The 18,664-nt window shown below is 44.7% G+C and overlaps 1 protein-coding gene across 1 annotated transcript in view; it reads left to right on the top strand.

The window, feature by feature from the left end:
• The first annotated feature begins 274 nt into the window (after positions 1–274).
• Positions 275–18,664, top strand: part of VGLL4 (vestigial like family member 4) — a 90,588-nt gene continuing 72,198 nt past the window's right edge. The window contains exon 1 of the mRNA XM_054387479.1: positions 275–338. Coding sequence (XP_054243454.1) covers positions 275–338 — 64 coding nt within the window. The remainder of the gene's footprint in view (positions 339–18,664) is intronic.

The raw sequence follows: 18,664 nt of genomic DNA, 5'->3' as shown, positions 1-18,664 counted from the left end.
CTGGTGAGAAAGCTGATTGCAATGTTTCCTCATTTTCAGCACTGGCTTAGTTTTAACAAGTCCTGTGCTGGTCTAACATGAGAAGAGCAGCAGAGACCTGAATTTTGGGTTCATTGTGCTGTCATGCTCTTGCTGTTCATTGCTGTTCCCTTCTGCAGACCTGATGTGTGCATGCTCTGGGCTGGGCAGCAGAGCACTGCCTGTGTTGTGGTAAGGACTCTGCGACCTCACTCTTTGAAACTTTGACTCTGAATTTTCCAGGATCCCAAGAGGAATGGAGACTCCATTGGATGTCTTGTCGAGAGCAGCATCTCTAGTACATGCTGATGATGAGAAACGTAAGTCTGGAATTCAATTCTCTGCTTTGTTGGATCCAGAGGCTCTGTTTGCACTATGTCACAGCTTTAGCAAGCTTTGCATTTGACTGAAGACATGTAGAGAAATGTCTTCAGAAGCCTTTTAAAGGTCCTCTTCCTCAGGTGTAGCACCAATGCATTGCATTTAAATTAGGTATAACACAGGAGAGAATCATTCCTGTTGCTTTGAAAAGGTACTTGATTCAGATGGAGTGCCCCTCTTTTCTCAGTTGCATTTGCATTGCTGGTAGACAGAAAGCTGGAAAGGAACTGCCAGCAAACTGAGGATGATTTAAGATCTAGTGCTTCCTAGTAATATCAGATAGATCTGTTCCCATTTAAGAGGAGGGTAGCAAAGGTTCCTTTCCCATTCAGAGGGATGGATAGAGACAGACTGAAAGAGGTGGGGCTATTCACTCCGAAGAAGAGAAGGCTCTGAGGAGACCTTGTTGTGGCCTTCCAGCATCTTAAGAGGGCTTACAGGAAAGCTGGGGAGGGCCATTTTAGGGTGTCAGGTATTGATAGGACTGGGGGGAATGGAGCAAAACTAGAAGTGGGTAGATACAGATGTCATATTAAGAAGAAGTTCTTCCCCATGGGGGTGGTGAGATGCTGGAACAGGTTGCCTGGGGAGATGATGGAAGCCTCATCCCTGGAGGTTTTTAAGGCCAGGCTGGATGTGGCTCTGAGCAACCTGATGTAGTGTGAGGTGTCCCTGCCCATGGCAGGGAGGTTGGAACAAGATGATCCTTGAGGTCCCTTCCAACTCTGACAATTCATAAGAACTAAGAACTAAGTAAAAAACACTTGTAGGGAGCGCTTTGTTTTCCTTCTGCTGCTACTGCAAGGTGACTACAGCATTTTAGCACAGTAAACGATGTCAATTCTGGCTACAAAGGCTCAGGTTGCCAATTATTTGGGTGATGCTTTTGCTTTTAACGTTCACACTGAGTGTTTGGCATGGGTCAAGTAATGTTAGAATAATGTTTTCAGTCCTGCCGAATTGTAGTGCTGCTTGTAGATCAGATTGCTACCTACAGGATTCATAATGAATGTCACAGGCTTTTTCTGGTTGCTGTCAGCACTCAGAAGGTGTCCTGGGTAATAGCTTGGGCAGATGCTAACTAGAGAATTGGTATTTTGCATTTCTCCAATAGTGTTTTGGTTGTGGCTTCTCTGTGAAATTGCCTTTTAAGTTAAATTCAGCTTTTCTTCTTTTTACCTTTGTTCCTGTTATTCTATACCTATTTTTTGAGAAGTCATTGCGTTGAATAGTGAAGAATTGATTCGCTCTTGTTGCTGATTAACTTGAAGTCTTTAATTGCAAAGCAAGCAAAGCCTGTCCTTTAATAGACCAGAAGTACCAGAATTTGTGTGTATAGGCACAGAATTTGTGTGTATAGTCTTTAAGAAGTTCATAAAATGATGGTTTCATACCCTGATAAGCTCTTCTGTACTGCTGGCTCTTAGCTGCATAATGAAAATTGGTTTTGCTGTTCATTCATGTTCACCTTGCTGTTGGGTAAGTGCCAAGTTTTTCTTGCTTCCACTGCAGTGGAGTGATTTGGTTGATTTGCTGCAGTTATTGACTACTACTGGTAAAATCAACAACAGTTGAAGGCCTTGAGGAAGTAATTTCAACTGTGCTCTTCTCCTGAGGGTTTCTCTTGTAAACTAAGATGTATTAGTACAAAAGGCAAAAGCTTAACCTATTGTCTCTTGATTACTTTTACTATTTTTTTACATATATTACTTTTAATATTTTTTTTACATATTTTGAATATGTATTTTCAGTTTTATTAAGTTCAAATACATTTTCTGGTTAACTGCTGCCTTAGACTCTCGAGTTCCACAGGGTAGGAATGCTGGGCTGGATTTAGAGAATCCAGAGGCAGTCTGTTTCGGTGCAACTTGCATGTGAGGAAGCTGATCTGTATCTGCTTCTAATTTAAATTCCTTTAGTCTTACCACTTAAGCTTAATTAGATTTATGCCACTCTGCAGCTTCTAACTTGTGCTGTCTCTGAGGTTATCCTGTTGTTGTGTATGCTGCACACCAAAGAACTCCATGGGAGGGAAAAGCTGCTGAAGGGAAGAAATGAGGAGTCCAGACCAGACACTGATCTTGCAGCTTTTGGGGAGCTGGCCCCAGCCAGACTTAGCTCTGTGTTACAGAGTGGATATGAACAGCTTAGTTAGTCTGGATGTTGAATTTAGCAGTTGTCCTTGAGCTTTCCAGTGAGGTGTCTGGCATGCAGGTCCTGGGCTTCCAGCAGTGATCCTGTCTGCATTCCTGTATCTCCTGTTTGATTTGTCCCACAGTTGCTAATACTCCAGTCACGGCCAAGAGTGCACTCGTTTATTTATTTATTTATTTATTCTAAAATCAGATTGCTTTCAGAGACTCAGTATGTGAACAAACTGTTCAGTTTATTTCAGTGATGTTTCTTGCATTTAAGCAATACATGAGGGAATTGGATTGCTGATTTGTTGACATTTCCAGTGATACTGTCAAGTTTCCTGCTTCCACAGTTTCAAATAAGGATTTTAGATTAATTCAGTTTCTGAAACACTTCTGTTCTTACCTTGAGTCTTTCATTTCTGTGCTGTAACAGAAATTTGCCTCACAGATAACCCCTGATGCCCTTGGCACATTTCAGGTCAAATTTTTATCTTGTTTATTGAACGGAGAGCAAAGGGAATGTAGCTATTTGCTATCCTGACGTGACAATGCTACCAAGTACCTCCTGGTTAGATTCCACTAATGAAACAATAAATCTGCTTGTTAAGATGAGTCAGCTCACCTCAGATATTCTCATCTAAGCTGTGGAGTTGGAAACTGTTCATTTGCTACTTTTAACAGATCCTTTAAAGTAATTAAGATATCCAGCTTAACTATAGCTATTTCTCTTTATAGTCGTTTACTATTACAGTTTTTATAAGAAATATGAAGGTTGTCTTAGCACTTCTGTCATCTGCTGTGGGAAGTACACCCTGGAGCATATGAAATGATTTTGAAGTTAGGCTGTGAGTGTTCCTACACAAGTTATAAAGCAAGCTGAAGTTGATAGTGGTCCCTTATTCATATACATCAATAATTTTCACTACCTTTTTTCTTGTATGCAAACCCTTGATCCTTTTGCAGGCATCTTAGTGTCACAAGCTTTCCCTGCTAGGCTTTAATCCCAACTCAGCTTCAGCTTCCAACTCATTTGTATAGCTCAGCAGCTTCAAGTGTGTTTACAGAATCCCAGCAGTGCAAATGCAGGTTCTTGTTGAAAACCAAGCTTTGTTTCCTGAAGCTGGTAGGTATTTAATTTTATTCTTGTACGTCTGGGTTTATTCAGAGGGGGAACAGTACATAAAAGAGTTTAATTCTTTCTAACATGAAAGATCCTCTTATCTCTGTGGGCACTCACTGCAGTGCCAAGTAATAGAGAAGTGCCTTCCTGTATATTCAAATCACACTCTGCAGAAAACAAATACCTTTAAACTTAGCAGCACTTGAAGAAATGAATGAGATGTGTGCCTGGGTAGATTTCCCAGAATGCTGATTGGCTTCCTAAACAAACATGACCTGGAGGGTTTTTTCAGGTTTGGTTATTTGCAGCTGCACCTATGTCAATAGGGTTGACCTGCAGTGATAGGTTGGCAGTGTGTGTTGCTTTCCATCAATCCCTGCCCTTTCATGGGGTGTCCCTTAGGCTGTGTTTCGACAGCTCCCAGATGAAGTCCTTCTGCACTTGCCTCTTTTCACTGGTGCCCAGCAACGTGACAAGTGGCAAAGGGCACCAACGGGATCCCAAGAGGGTCGTGAGGAGAAACTTTGCTGTGAGGCTGTCAGAGTTCTGGAGCAGGATACCCAGGGAGGTTGTGGAGTCTCTGTCACTGGAGAGATTCCAAACCCACCTGGACACTGATCCTGAACAACCTGCTGTGGGTGCCCCTGCTTTAGCAGGGGAGTTGGACTAGATGATTTCCAGAGGTTCCTTCCACACCCCCCCCCACCATCCTGGGAGATCTGGTGTGATTCTGTGACTCTGTGTTAGCAAAGAAAATTTGTGAAACACATTTAGTTAGTGTGATAGAAATTACGAGTTATGGAGAGGAAATGAGTGCTGTAGTTTTGTATTTGTGTTACCACTGTGATCATAGAATCACAGAAGTGTTTTGGTTGGAAATGACCTTTAAGATCATTCAGTCCAACCATTTTGTAACTCTACCAAGTCTGGAGCTAAACCATGTCCCTCAGCACCACATCTCTGCATCTTTGAAACACTTCCAGGGGTGGGAATTCAACCATTTCCCCAGGCAGCCTGTTCCAGGATTTGAGAACCCTGTCAGTGAAAAAGTTTCTTCTAATGTCCAACCTAAACTTTCCCTGGTGCAGTCTGAGGCCATTGCCTCTTGTCCTTTCACTTGTTCCTTGGGAGAAGAGACCAACCCCCACCTGGCTCCAACCTCTTTTCAAGGAGTTGTAGAGAGTGAGGAGGTCTTCTCTCAGCCTCCTTTTCTCTAGGCTGAACAACTCCAGGTCCCTCAAGATCTGTTCTCCAGACCCTTCACCACTGTCACTGCCCTTCTCTGGACTCTTGTGATGTAAGCAATCATTTGAGCTTATGGTACAGTGGGTCTTAACCCAAAAGCTGAGCAAAAGAAGAGGGACACTCACTCCTTTGGAGGTGATAACAGTTGAAGGAGAGGATAAAGATATTTCCTGATGGAGTTCATAATTTACTTACTGTCCAAACCTTCTCTTCCATGTCAGTGGAAGGAAAGCACACCATGATGTCATTATTAGGCAGTCATGGGGCAGGCTTGTCACTAATTGCTCACTTGCCAGTAGTGAAGGGGAAGGATGTCACAAGTCTCTGCTGTTCATCAGCAGCCTTTCAGTGCCAGAGCAGGTGCTGTGCAACTGTTCTATCTGTAAGTTTTTGCTTGGTTTTGGTTTGGTGGCTTTAGAAGTAGGCTGTCTGTGGAGTGAACACCTCTAAGATTGCTCTTTCTGTGCTGTCTTTTAGTGTTATCGTGGATGGAAACCTCACCAAAGGTGGGTTATTGATCAGGTTTGCCATGAGATGCTTGATACTGCTTATTACTCTTCTGCTTCTCCTCTTCTCCTGTACTGGCCTCCTGGGGGTTGTTTGGCTGTTTTTAGAAGACCACAGTATACCATTGAACTTTAGGAAGAAGTTCTTTATTCTGAGAGTGGTGGAACACTAAGCAGGTTGCCCAGGAAGGTGGTGGAGGCCCCATCCCTGGAGACATTCAAGGTCAGACCTGATGGAGCTTGGAGCAGCCTGATCTAGTTGGGGATGTCCCTGCTGACTGCAGGGGGGGCTGGAACTAGATGGCCTGTGGAGGTCCCTTTCAACCCAGTGCATTCTATGATTCTGTGATGCCCTGGTAGACAAAGATTTACTGTAAGTGCTGTTCTCCTTCCTGTAATTGAGTTGAACAGCAAGTGTTTGATCATCAAGGAGGATTATCATTTTGTATTGATCCCATATAAAAATAAGGGCCTTGGGCACTGTTTTTCTGTTGGAAACAGTGTTTTAAAACCATAGTCTTGTTACTGGGAATACAGTGAAGGAAAACGTTCAGAAGGCACTCGGAGGATGTGTTGAAAGTGCTGTGTGCTCAGCCTGTGCTGACTTTATAGTCACACTTTATAGAATCATAGAATTGTATCAGCTGGACAAGACCTCTAAGATCATTAAGTCCAGCCATCAATCTAGCACCAGCATGGCCATTAAACCATGTCCTCAAGAGCCACCTTCAGGGATGGTGACTCCAGCACCTCCCTGGGCAGGCTGTTCCAATGCCTGACCACTCTTGCAGCAAAGAAGGTTTTCCTAATGTCCAACCTAAACCTCCCCTGGCACAATTTCAGGCCATTTGCTCACATTTTATCATCTGTCCCTAGGGGGAAGAAACCAATCCCCATCTCACTCCAGCCTCTTTCAGGGAGTTGTAGAGAGCAATGAGGTCTCCCCTTGGCCTCTTCCAGACTAGAAAACCCCAGTTCCTTCAGCTGTTCCTCTCCAGACCCTTCACCAACTTAGTTGCCTTTACTTACACTGCCTTCCAATATTCAAGTCTAGCTTAAAGACATGGGGCTGAATGACAAAAAGCATATTGTTTCTCAGGGTAATGTAGTGAAAGGTCTGTTGCTAGCAAGCAGAAGAAAATACACATCCAGAAGGAAATGAAAGCTTTGGGAACAGCTAATAAATGGCACAATAAAATGCTGGCTAACAGCTTTGCATTGTGATGCATCATCCCACATCCACACCTGTGGAGCCTTGGTTTCTGCTTTAAAAGACTGATACAGGACTGCATTTTAAAAGAAAAAAAAAAAAAAAAGATGATGCTTGCTCAAGCTGTGTTCCTTGCACACATACCATCAGTTGTGTCAGCCTTGTGTCTGTGGAAGCCTGCAACTGCTGTCATACATTGCCTGTGAACAGTTATTGGCAACACTTTCTTTTATGTGGTTTAACTGAATTCATTTCAAATAGTTAAGCTGGACCATACAGTTGATACTTCTAGTATAGAAAAGTTGTTGTGCTTTAAAATCCCTGTCCTAATCCACTTTGTATTAAAACCCTCATGTAGGCAAGACCTAAAAAAATATCTGGTTTTACTGTTCTTCATTTGTATTGATTAGTTCAGTTAGGAGAAGGACTTTTCTGTGAGTTCCCATCATACAATAAATCAGACATAGAATCATAGAATGGTTTAGGTTGGAAGGGACCTTAGAGATCATCTGCTCCAACTTCCCTGCCATAGGCAGAGACACCTCTCAACTAGACTTGGTTGCTCAAGGCTTCATCCAACCTGGCCTTAAATACCCCCAGGGAGGAGGCATCCACATCCTCTCTGGGCAACCCATTCCAAAGTCTCACCACCCTGGTACAGAAGAACCCTTATGAAAACTCCTGCAGCTTTCCTGTTAGGTTCCTTAAGGTATTGGAAGGCAACTATGAGGTCTCTCTGGAGTATTAGAATGATAGAATCAGTCAGGGTTGGAAGGGACCACAAGGATCATCTAGTTCCAACCCCCTGCCGTGGGCAGGGACACCTCACACTACAGCAGGCTGGCCAGAGTCTTCTCCTCTCCAGGCTGACCAACCCCAGCTCCTTCAGCCTGTCCTCATAGCAGAACTGCTCCAGCCCTTGGATCATCTTTGTGGTCCTCCTCTGGACTCACTCCAACAGCTCTGTGTTCTTCTTATGTTGGGGGCAGCAGAGCTGAAGAGTGTTGTAGGTGGGGGTCTCTCACTGCAATGGTTGGTTGCTCTGGATAGCTGACCCTGAAAGAAATACTGCTTTAAGGCTGGGTTGAGGACAGTTTGGTCAGGTGGGTTTTTTTTAAACACTCTTGAAGAGGATGATGACTCTGTGAGCTTATCATCCTTAACTACAAACCTAGTGGTATTTATAGCAGAATTAGACTTGAATGTTGCTATTTGTGTGGAAGATATTAATGATGAAACACTCCTAGCACCAGCAGGACTTTTCACCTACGCTCATTATGGGTAGCAAGCCTAAGGCAGGTTTTCACAGCAGTGTTTGTTGAAGGTTAAATAGCTTCCATCCTACTGTGCAAGCACTTAAATCAGCACTGAAAATATTTAGGCTGCTGAAGGCTTTTTAACTGTAAAAGGGAGGAATTGCATGGAGCTTGCTGTATGAGTACAGTGAGTACACAGCCAGTCTCAGCACCTTCACTTGAGGTTTGCTTTGGGGGGTGGAGGCTGGTGGAGTTTTCTTGGGGTTGTTTTGGTTGTCGTGGGGGGGTGTGTGTTGTCTTTCTTTTGTGTGTTATTTCTTCTAGACATTCCTCTCCTCCTGGAGAAGGCTCTGGGGAGACCTTTTAGCTGCATTTCAATATCCAAAGGGGCCTACAGGAAGACTGGGGAGGGACTGTTTGGAAGGTCCTGCAGTGGCAGGATGAGGGGCAATGGCTTGAAACTGGAGCAGGGGAGATTTAGGTTGGACATAGAGAGGAAGTTCCTCCACGTGAGAGTGGTGAAATACTGGAACAGGTTGCCCAGGGATGTTGTGGAGGCCCCGTCCCTGGAGACAGTCAAGGTCAAACCTGATGTGGCCCTGAGCAACCTGATGTCCCTGCTGACTGCAGGGGGGTTGGAGGAGGTAACTTTTGAGGGTCCTTCCCAACCCAGTGCATTCTGTGATTGAGAGAACTGTGAAACAGCAGAAGCACTTCTATGCAGCTGTGAAACAGCAGTGGTAAAGCCATGGCCACTTCCCTGTGTCCTGTCTGTGCTTTTGTTGTTGTTTCTTTAATTTGTGATGATGCTGGTAGCAGCGTGGAGGATCTCAATGTCACCTGTAGTGTTTGGTGCAGTACAAGTACATGGAGAGCTCCTGGCCTGCAGAGCAATGGCTGAGGACAGGGAGCAGAGCACCACCATCACAATAGTGATAGCTCTGCATGTGGGGAAGAACAACCCCAAGGATCAGTACAGCTTGGAGGAGAGGAGCTCTGGGGAAAAGGACCTGTGAGTTCTGGTGGACAGCATGATGACCATGAGCCAGCAGTGTGCCCTTGTGCCCAAGAAGGCTGAAGGCATCCTGGGGTGCATCAAGAAGAGTGTGGCCAGCAGGTTGAGGGATGTTCTCCCCCTCTACTCTGCCCTGGTGAGGCCACATCTGGAATGCTGTGTCAGTTCTGGGTGCCCTGGTTCAAGGAGAACAGGGACTTGCTGGAGAGGGTACAGGGAAGGGCTACAAAGCTGATGAGGGGACTGGAACATCTCTCTGATGAGGAAAGCCTGAGAGAATTTGGGTTTTCAGCCTGGAAAAGAGCAGACTGAGGAGGGGTCTCAAATGCTTATAAATACCTAAAGGGTGAGTGTCAGGAGGATGGAGCCAGTCTTTTTTCAGTGGTGCCCAGTGACAGGACAAGGAATAGCAGGCACAAGCTTGAACTTAAGAAGTTCCTTCTAAGCACAAGGAGGAACTTCTTTAAGGGTGGTGGAGCGCTTGAGCAGGCTGCCCAAGAGAGGTAGTGCAGTCTGGAGACATTCAGAACCTGCCTGGAGGTATTCCTGTGTGACCTTCTCTAGGTGAACCTGCCTTGGCAGAGGGGTTGGGCTGGATGATCTCCAGAGGTTCCTTGCAGCCCCTACCATTCTGTGATTCTGTGTGACTCTCTGATATGAGGCTGCTTCTGATGAGCCAGCAAAGCAGAGATGGAGACTTGGTGTTACCCAGTTTCTCGTTGTAGTACCTCATTCACTGCTGCTGATTATGGAATGGTGGAACTGTTGAGGTTGGAAGAGATCAGTGCTTCGTGGTTATTTCTCATATGCAAATGAGGGGACTCTCCATATGGATGTTTGTTTGTTTCTTTTATGGTGAATTAAAATACTACTTTGGTTGTCTTTCTACTAGGTTGGTGACTGGCTGGTTATGTCTGTGGGTTCAGAGAAGAGGCAGAAATTTGATACAGGCAGAGATTTAGATCTTGACCATTAGAGGTATGGTTAGACTTTGGTGTTCTGCAGCTCGGTTTAATATGCTGAATTCTTTGAGGAAATTAATGCACAATTAAGTGATTGTTTTATGAACTGGCAGCTCGCTTGTGGTCAGAGGTTACTTTTGATGTCTAGCAAAAAAGCAACTGAAGTTTTCTGGAGAGAGACTTTAATTTCTAAGAAGCAGTATCAGCGAAAATCTGCATTTGTGATTGGTCCCTCAGCAGCTCTAAGAGGTGTTAAAAGCAGTGTTGTCAGCTAGCCTTTTACTTAATGGTTGATGAATGGAGGGGGAAAAGGGGGAGTCCTGTTAGTTTTGGAGCTGAATTGGTGGCATAAATCATCCTCTATACTGAAAGAGGGAAAAGTATGGAAGTGTGATGTTTCAGTTTAGTTATAATGGGATGGGACAATGAGTTTGGCTCAATCACTGAGGTGCAGCCTGAATCATCAGTTGTGATCTCTTATGAGGGGAGACTGGAGGAGCTGGGGCTCTTTAGCTGGGAGAAGAGGAGGCTAAGGGCTGACCTCATTCATGTTTATAACTATGTAAAGGGTGGGTGCCCAGAGGCTGGAGCCAGGCTTGCTGGGTGATGCCCAGTGACAGCACAAAAGGGCAATTGGTGGATGTTGAGGCATAGGAAGTTCCACGGAAGCATGAGGAAAAATTTTTCACTGTGAAGGTGACAGAAGACTGGAACAGGCTGCCCGGGGGGTTGTGGAGTCTCCCTCTTTGGAGATACTCAAAACCCACCTGGAAGTGTTCCTGTGTGATCTGTTCTAGGTGATCCTGCTCTGGCAGGGGAGTTGGACTGGATGAGCTTTCGAGGTCCTTTCCAGCCCCTAACATTTTGTGACTGTATGCATAGCTTTACATAACACTCTGAGCAATAACATGCACAGTGCTCTGCTTTTCAATTTTGGAGCAGCCCAGAGTACCTGCTCTGTTTTAAGTATCAGTTAATCACATTTTTTAGTAAAGCACCTGAGTTCCTGACCTTCTGGTTTTTGTCTTTCAAGACCCTTTATCTGCTTATATTACTCAGGATTTCCCAAGGTAGCTTCCTCTAAGTGGTGTCAGGCCCATTTCATGTTGGTTTGGTTTTTTGTTGTTGTTGTTGTTGTTTTTTAAGGTTTGCTCCAAAGCAGGAGCATTGAACTGGTTCTTTGGGCAACGACCCAAAACCTTGTTTTGTTTTAAAAAAAGAATTAAAAAATAATAATTGATTCTTATCTCCAGAAAGCCTCACCCTTTTCTTCTCCGAGTTTATTGTGGGGAGGACATAAAGAATGAGCAGAGTTAATGTTTTCAACTTGTTAAATAGGCTGGAAAATGGGGCAATTGTCTGCTTGGCGCCTCGATGGATTTAATAGCAGTAGAACACCATTAGCATAATCAGTGGAGTGATGGTGAGGCTGTCAGGAACAAAAGTGCCTAAACGTGAATTTGAAGGGAAAAAAAAAAAAATTGCAAGAGGTTGAGCTGCCTACAGTTTGTAAACATGTTGTAGCATCCTTCAGCCTGCCAGATGTTTCTACCCAGGCTGCACTCAGCTCAGGAAACTGTGCTGCTTGGAGCTGCTGAGCTATGTCAGCCAGACAATGTGGCTTTTCTTCCTGAGTCCTTTGCAGCTAATTGGTGATAAAATATTTGCAGTGAGTGGTGGTACTACCCTCAAGTAAATGATGTTTACAGAAAGGCTATCTCTTTAGCTGTTGTTTGGCAAATGGAGGGGAAGGAGTCTTCTTAGGAGAATGGAATTTGTCATCAGATACCAACCATTGCCTTGGAAATTGCAGCTGACTGCAGACTGGGTTGTTAGATGTGGTAGTACAGGACCATATGGCCCTTGTCAGTGCACAGATTGTGCTTTCTGAAATGCTGTGCTTGGAACTTTGTGCTCCATTGCTCTAGTATAACACATAGATGTTATTGGAAATGCTGAATTTTGGAGCTGGGCAAGGTTTTGTCTGTGAGCTTTCTGGTGGTGACCGAAACTCCATCAGCAGAGTGGTTTTTACAGCTAGGCAGAGTACACTGATCTGTCAAAATCTGGCCGTTCTTCGCGTGGGGAATATTATTTGGCTTATTTAAAAACCCACCAGTGCTCTTCCTGAACTGGAAATACTGCAGGCTGCCTTGTGAAGTGTAGGGTGCTTCCCCAGCATGGTCTTTCCCCATCTTTCAGAGCATGGAGAATCAGCACAATCTTGGAAATGCCAGTGTCACACAGGGCAGAATTTGTAAGAGAAGAGGAGTTACAACATTTCACAAATCATTTGCAATCAGTGTCTTTAGATCACAGACTTGTTTTGGGTTGGAAAGGACCTTGAAGACCAGCTAGTTCTAACCCCTTTGCTACAGGCAGGGGTACCTCCTACTAGACCAGTTTGCTCAGGGCCCCATCCAGTCTGCCTTTCAACACTTCCAGGCTTGGAGCCTCCACAGCTTCTCTGGGCAACCTGTTTCAGTGCCTGACCACCCTCCTGAGGAAGATTTTCCTCCTGTGTCTAATCTAAATCCAGCTTCTTCCAGTTTGAAGCCATTACAATTCATCCTCTCATTCCATGCCTTTGTCAACCTTGTTCAGCTCTCCTCTAGCACCCTTCCAATCCTGGAAGGCAGCTCTAAGGTCTCCTCAGAGCCTTCTCTTTTCCAGGCTGAGCAACTCCAACTCTCACAGGCTGTCCCCATAGGGGAAGTGCTTCAGCCCTTGGAACATCTTTGTGGCCTCCTCTGGATCTTCTCCACCAGGCCCATGTCCTCCTTGCATTGGGTGCTCCAGAGCTGGACCCAGTGCTCCAGGTGCTCTCAGCAGAGTGGAGCAGAGGGGCAAGGTGAGGAGCACAGTGAGTGCAGTACAGCCTCCCTGCTGGGTTTTGCCAATGGCCACTCTGTCTCTCTCAGTGCTCAGCTCCTACCCACCAGATGCCAGACGTTCTGGAGTGGCTGTAATTCATTTTCCAGATGGCAAAGCAGGGCTGTTTTGGGAAACAGAATGACTTTGGTGCAATATAGCACTTCTTAGCTTTGTTTATGCAGGCAGGCAAAGCTGGAGGTACCTTTTTCTGGAAGCAAATGAAAAGATTGCGTTTAAGAAAGGAGGACTGAGTAAACTTTGTGCTCAGTTAGGGCTTTAAAAACTGTGCTGAAAAGAAGAGGATTTTAGTTTAAATACATGGTTTTGATACACACAGCACATTAAAACACCATTCATGTGGGCAAGTCAATTCTTTTAGAAGCAGTGCAGTGTTAAGATGGAGGTGGTCTTATACAAACTTCACTCCTTTTTCAGTTATCCAGTCTGTAGTAAAATGATCATGGAATATTTACTGTTCTGTTGTAAACAGAAATAACAAGCTCTTACTTAATGAGCATGTGTTTGGTAATTTCATTTCCCTTGCTGGAAACCCAGACTTTATGATAGGCCTTTCAAATTCTGCCCTGGAGGAGGAGGGATCTGACCATGGGTTTTCCAGTTGAAGATCAGTGTCCTAATTAATGTCTTTTGAAATAAAAGGAGGATCCGGTCAAGTATTGCATTCTGTTTTACTAACTCCTGCCTTTTGTTCTGCTTAAGAAAAAAAAAAAAAAAAGGCCGGCAACACTTCTTTCAGGCTGAAGAGAACCTATTTCTCCCCCAAGAAGCAAACATCAAAACCACTTGCTTTTAATTTTCCCCCCTATTTTTGCTGCTGAGCCCAAAATCCATCACTCATATGAGCAGAATTCTGGCTACGGATCTGCTGTGCAGCTACTGCAGAAGCTTCTCTCATCCATAAGCTGAACAGGAGAAATGCTTCTTATTTAGCAAATGGGTTTACTACTCTCCTCTTCTTATTGTCTTCCCCCTCCACCCCCTGCTTTCTGCTCTGATTTTGAACTTAGTGACACATCCACTGAAAGGTCCCCAAAAACACTGGGCTGTGTAACAGGAGTGGGTTTTGTCCATCCACTGCAGCAGTATTTATTAGGTGCTAATACTGTCATAACACTGGCATTAAGCTCGATTCAGATATTTATTGCTTTGGAAGGGAGAGAAATTATAAACAATAGTTGGACAGAGATAGTCTTTTGTGTGATGGTGTTTTAAATGGAATTATTTTAGGACATGCACTGGGCTTTGTTTTCCTGAAGCTGTAGCAATAGCAGTGACTGCTTTTATTTTCTGGGTCATGCCTGTGTTGTCTGTTTGGTTCATGTGAAAACATCTGCTTGTTACAGTTGTAACTTTATTGTTTTAAGTCTCTGGCCTTTATTTGCTTTCTTTGGAGCCAGATATATCTGGCTGACAATAGCAGGAGAGTGGCAGTTCATCCATGGCTCCATCTGTCTCTCCATTTTTTGTATCCACATGCACCTCTTGCCTAGCCTGCCCTGGGAAGTGTTTGACAGTATAAATATGCAGCAATGTTAATTCCCTTCTGAACTTACCTCCAGTTTATGAGACAAATTAAGGACCTCTTTTGGTAGTTTTTATCCCCAGAGTTATCAGTACTCAGCAGAGTGGTTGTGGTAGTTTTAGACTGACCAAGTTGGCAGGTACATTGCATGTAAGCTATTCCTTAGGTTTAGAAACAAGTTAAGAAGGATTGGTGATTACTGCCTTGGATTTGTTGGTTTGGGGAGGGAGGATATGGCAATGTAACTGAGTGTTCCTTCTGAGTTTCTTGAATGCAGTGTTCCTGTAACTGAGAGTTATCTAAGAGATTGGAATCTTAGAATGGTCTGTTCATTATGCCAGAATTTGTTATTTGTGGTGTTAATAACAGGTCTGCTAATGGCATTGTGCTGAGAGGGATGTGCAGCTAATGGCTTTGTCTTGGAACAGAGAAAAAAGACATCAGGGATCTGGGTTTAATGCAGATTTTCTCAAGTAGTGATTTAGATTTCAGATAGGTGGTGGTGGCCTGTGGTGGAAAGCCCTGATCTCACTGTGCAAGGGCCTCAGCCTCTGTGGGAATTAGCTGTGTGTTTCTTGCATAGTGCCAGCACTCACCATAGATTAGTTTCTGTTGCCATACTTACCTACCCAAAGTATTGTTTTATTTCAGCCCGAGGAGCTCTGTTTTTAGAAGTATAGTTGAGTAGTTAATTAGCTTTAAATGTATTAAGATTTTTGTTAACAAAATTGTTATCAGTAGGTAAGTATTTGAAGGGAGCTACAGGAGAGCTGGAGAGGAACTTTTTAAACAAAGCCATAGAGTGACAGGATGAGAAAAAAGCTGGCTTTAGATTAGACATCAGGAGGAAATTCTTCCTCAGGAGGGTAGTGAGACACTGAAACAGGTTGCCCAGAGAAGTTGTGGAGGCTCCAAGCCTGTGAGGGTTCAAAAGCCAGGTTGAATGGGGCCTTGAGCAAGCTGGTCTAGTAGGAGGTGTCCCTGCCTGTGGCAGAGGGGTTTTTTAAACTAGTTGGCTGATCTTGAAGGTGTCTTCCAACTCAGGCTTAAGAATGCCATTTTCCCATGATTGAATGTGGGGCAATATCAAGAGCTTCCCACTGTGTTTCCATGGAAAGGAAAAGCAGTTTGGAAATTTTCACTGTCCTTTTGGCAAAAATTAGATCAGTGGGGTGGGGCTTTTTTGTAGAATAATGGTTAAGTCATCTCAATGGAAACCTTTCAGTTGTCTGACTCTTTCTGTCCAAAGCACTTAACAGACTTCATCTGTGTTAGCAGCAGTAACTGGTTCCATGAATGCCTTCTGGTTCCATGGGGCAGTGGGTCAGCAGCCACCTTCTGTTAGACTGAACTTCTCCAGGCTCCCACTAGATGCTTTGCCTTTAAAGGTCAGTTTAAATTTCTGACCAGACCAGCTTCTCACTTCCCACAGCATGCCAAAAGACTTCGGAACTGGAATGTAGCTTGACATCAGGAATGAAATTTCATGAATTTCTCTTTCACTTCCTTAGTTGCTCAAGCAAATCTCATGATACCCATGTTCATAACTGGCAGAGCACGTTTTATAAGGATAATACAATGTCAGAATGTTAATGTTGGTCCTCTGGCAGAATCTAAGATCTGAGACCCCACCTGCAGTGCTGGGGCCAGCTCTGGAGTCCTTGGCACAAGAAGGACGTGGACCTGGTGGGGAGGGGCCAGAGCAGGCCACAGCAATGAGGGAAGGGCTGGAAGCCCTCTGCTGTGAGGCCATGCTGAGAGAGTTGGGGTTGTTCAGCCTGGAGAATGCTGCAGGCAGACCATAGAGCAGCCTTTTGGTACTTAAAAGAGGTCAATAAGAAAGCTGGGGACAGACTTTTTAGCAAGGGCTGTTGTGACACGACAAGGGATGATGGTTTTAAACTAAAAAAGGGACATTTAGACTAGAGAGAAGGAAGAATTTTTTATACTGAGGGTGATGAGACACTGGCCCAGGTTGCCCAGAAAGGTGGTAGATGCCCCATCCCTGGAACCACTGCAGGTCAGGTTGTTTGGGGCTCTAGAAAGCCTGCTCTAGTTGCAGATGTCCCTGCTGGCTGCAAGGGCTTTGGACTAGATGAGCTTTAAAGGTCCCTTCCTACCCAAAGCAGCCTCTGTTTCTGTGATTCCAAGCAGTGTATTTGTGTGATGTTTCTATGCATGGCAGGAGCCTGTAGAAGTGAGGCTGTGCTAGGCATTGAGAATTGCGCATAATTAAATGCCCATCCATAATGTATAGTGTGCACATCTGTGATGCTAAAAACAGCCTCAGAAGATTGGCCAATTAATGGAATCAACACCATCCCTGAAAGTGGGAATGGCAACAAAAAATGTGCCCTTCAGAAGGCCAGAGGAAGGCGTGAAGTTTCAGCAAATTGGGAGCTCTCAGCAGGAAACTGTTCCCTCTTCCAAGCAGAACCATTTGTACCATAATGTGTTTTCAGGGAGAGTCTTAAGTTGCCTCTCTGTTGGAATATGAGCTCTGTTGTGCCACAGCAGGATTACACAGCTGGAGAGGTGGTGCCCAGGTGATCCTCATGAGGCTCAACAAGAACAAGCACAGGGTTCGGCACCTGGTTCGGAACAACCCTCACTGTCAGTACAGACTGGGGGAGGAGGGGATAGAAAGCAGCTCAGAGGAAAAGAACTTGAGGGTGGTGATGGATGAGCAGATTCAGGGAGGTGATTCTGCCACTTTGCTCTGCTCTGGTAAGACCTCACCTGCAGTACTGCATCCAGCTCTGGAGCTCTCAATACAGGAGTGGGTCCAGAGGAGGGCCATGAAAATGATCAGGGGGTTGGAGCACCTCTGCTATGAGGATAGGCTGAGGAGGGAGCTGGGAGTGTTCAGCCTGGAGAAGAGAATGCTCCAGGGAGACCTGATAGCAGCCTTCCAGTACCTGAAGGGGACTACAAGAAGGATGGAGAGAGACTGTTTGCAAAGGCCTGCAGGGACAGGACCAGGGGCAATGGCTTCAAACTTAGGGCAGAGCAGATTTAGATTGGATGTTGGGAATAGGTTCTTTACCATTAGGGTGGTGGAACAATGCAACATATTGTCCAGGGAGCTGGTTGGGGCCCCTTCCCTGGAGATATTCAAGGTGAGGCTCAACAGGGCTCTGGGCAACTTGATCTAGTTGAGGATGTCCCTGTTGACTGTGGAGGGGGTTGGACTGGATGAGCTTTGAAGGTTACTTACAAGCCAGACCATTCTGTGATCTTGCAAGCAGCCACAGTCTGTGATAGGTGTGTCCAGGGTAGTGGACCCTGAGTAGTAACTTTCTGTCTCACACCTGAAGCATGCCAGTGTAACAGTGCTGGGATGTAACTAACATGGATGGGGAATCTCTGCTGGGATTCCTGCAAGCATACTGGGACTTTGTTTTGTAGATTCGTCTTGGATGATGTGAAAGAACATGTAGTAACTTGTGTGTGTGAATTACCTCTGTGCTTATGGTGGTGCTCAGTAATAGAAGGATTTACTCTGTGATGCAGTTCACAATGCCATTTGGCATATGTCTATATTCTATAAGTCTGCTGTATGAAAGTTGGAGTATTTTACTCCTGCTGATAATTGTTAATGAAATAATCCTGCACAGTGTTGGTTTCTCAACCAGCAGCTTTGAAGGGTTCAAGAACTCCACTGCATTCAGCAGAGGCAAAAATCACCATGTTTCTTCATTTAATTCTCCCTTCAGAACTTAATATCACCTTTTCTGTAGGTAGAGAATGAGCAAACAAACTGATACACCAACCTACTACCTACTGTTTCACCTTAAAGTAATTTCAGTCTTACTTAGCTGCCCTCATTATCACCTGCTTCCAGCAAAGATCTCCCTAGTTAGTCTGTGGTGATCTGTTCATATGGGCCTGCACATGTCTGTCAGATCTCTTGATAGTTTGGCATGTCTATTTTAAAGTCATTTTTACTTCTGAGCAATGGGGCATAGTGCTATGATGAAGTGTTCCACTGACCTTCCTGCAGTCACATTAATGCTACTGACTGCCTGCTTTCAATCATACCCAAACAGTAATCAGTAATGAGAGGAAGATTGTGACAATGGAAGAATGCAAGTCTTCACTACAACTGCTGGCTAATCACTACTAGCAGTGATCTGTTCAAACATCTCTCTTTGTCTGTTTCTGTTATTAACATCAGTACTTTCTGGTAGCACTCAAGTAATTTCAAGTCACTTGGACGAGTTACAGGTACCGCAGGATCACAGAATGGTTTGGGTTGGAAGGGACCTTCAAAGATCATCTAGTTCCAACTGCCCTGCCATGGGCAGGGACACCTGCTATTAGAGCAGCTTTCTCAAGGCCCTATCCAACTTACTTTTGAATGCTTCAAGGCTTGGAGCCTCCACAGCTTTTCTGG

Source organism: Indicator indicator, chromosome 15, assembly GCF_027791375.1.
Source record: "Indicator indicator isolate 239-I01 chromosome 15, UM_Iind_1.1, whole genome shotgun sequence".
In the NCBI taxonomy this organism is placed as follows: Eukaryota; Metazoa; Chordata; class Aves; order Piciformes; family Indicatoridae; genus Indicator; species Indicator indicator.
This window is presented reverse-complemented; position numbering and strand designations above follow the sequence as displayed.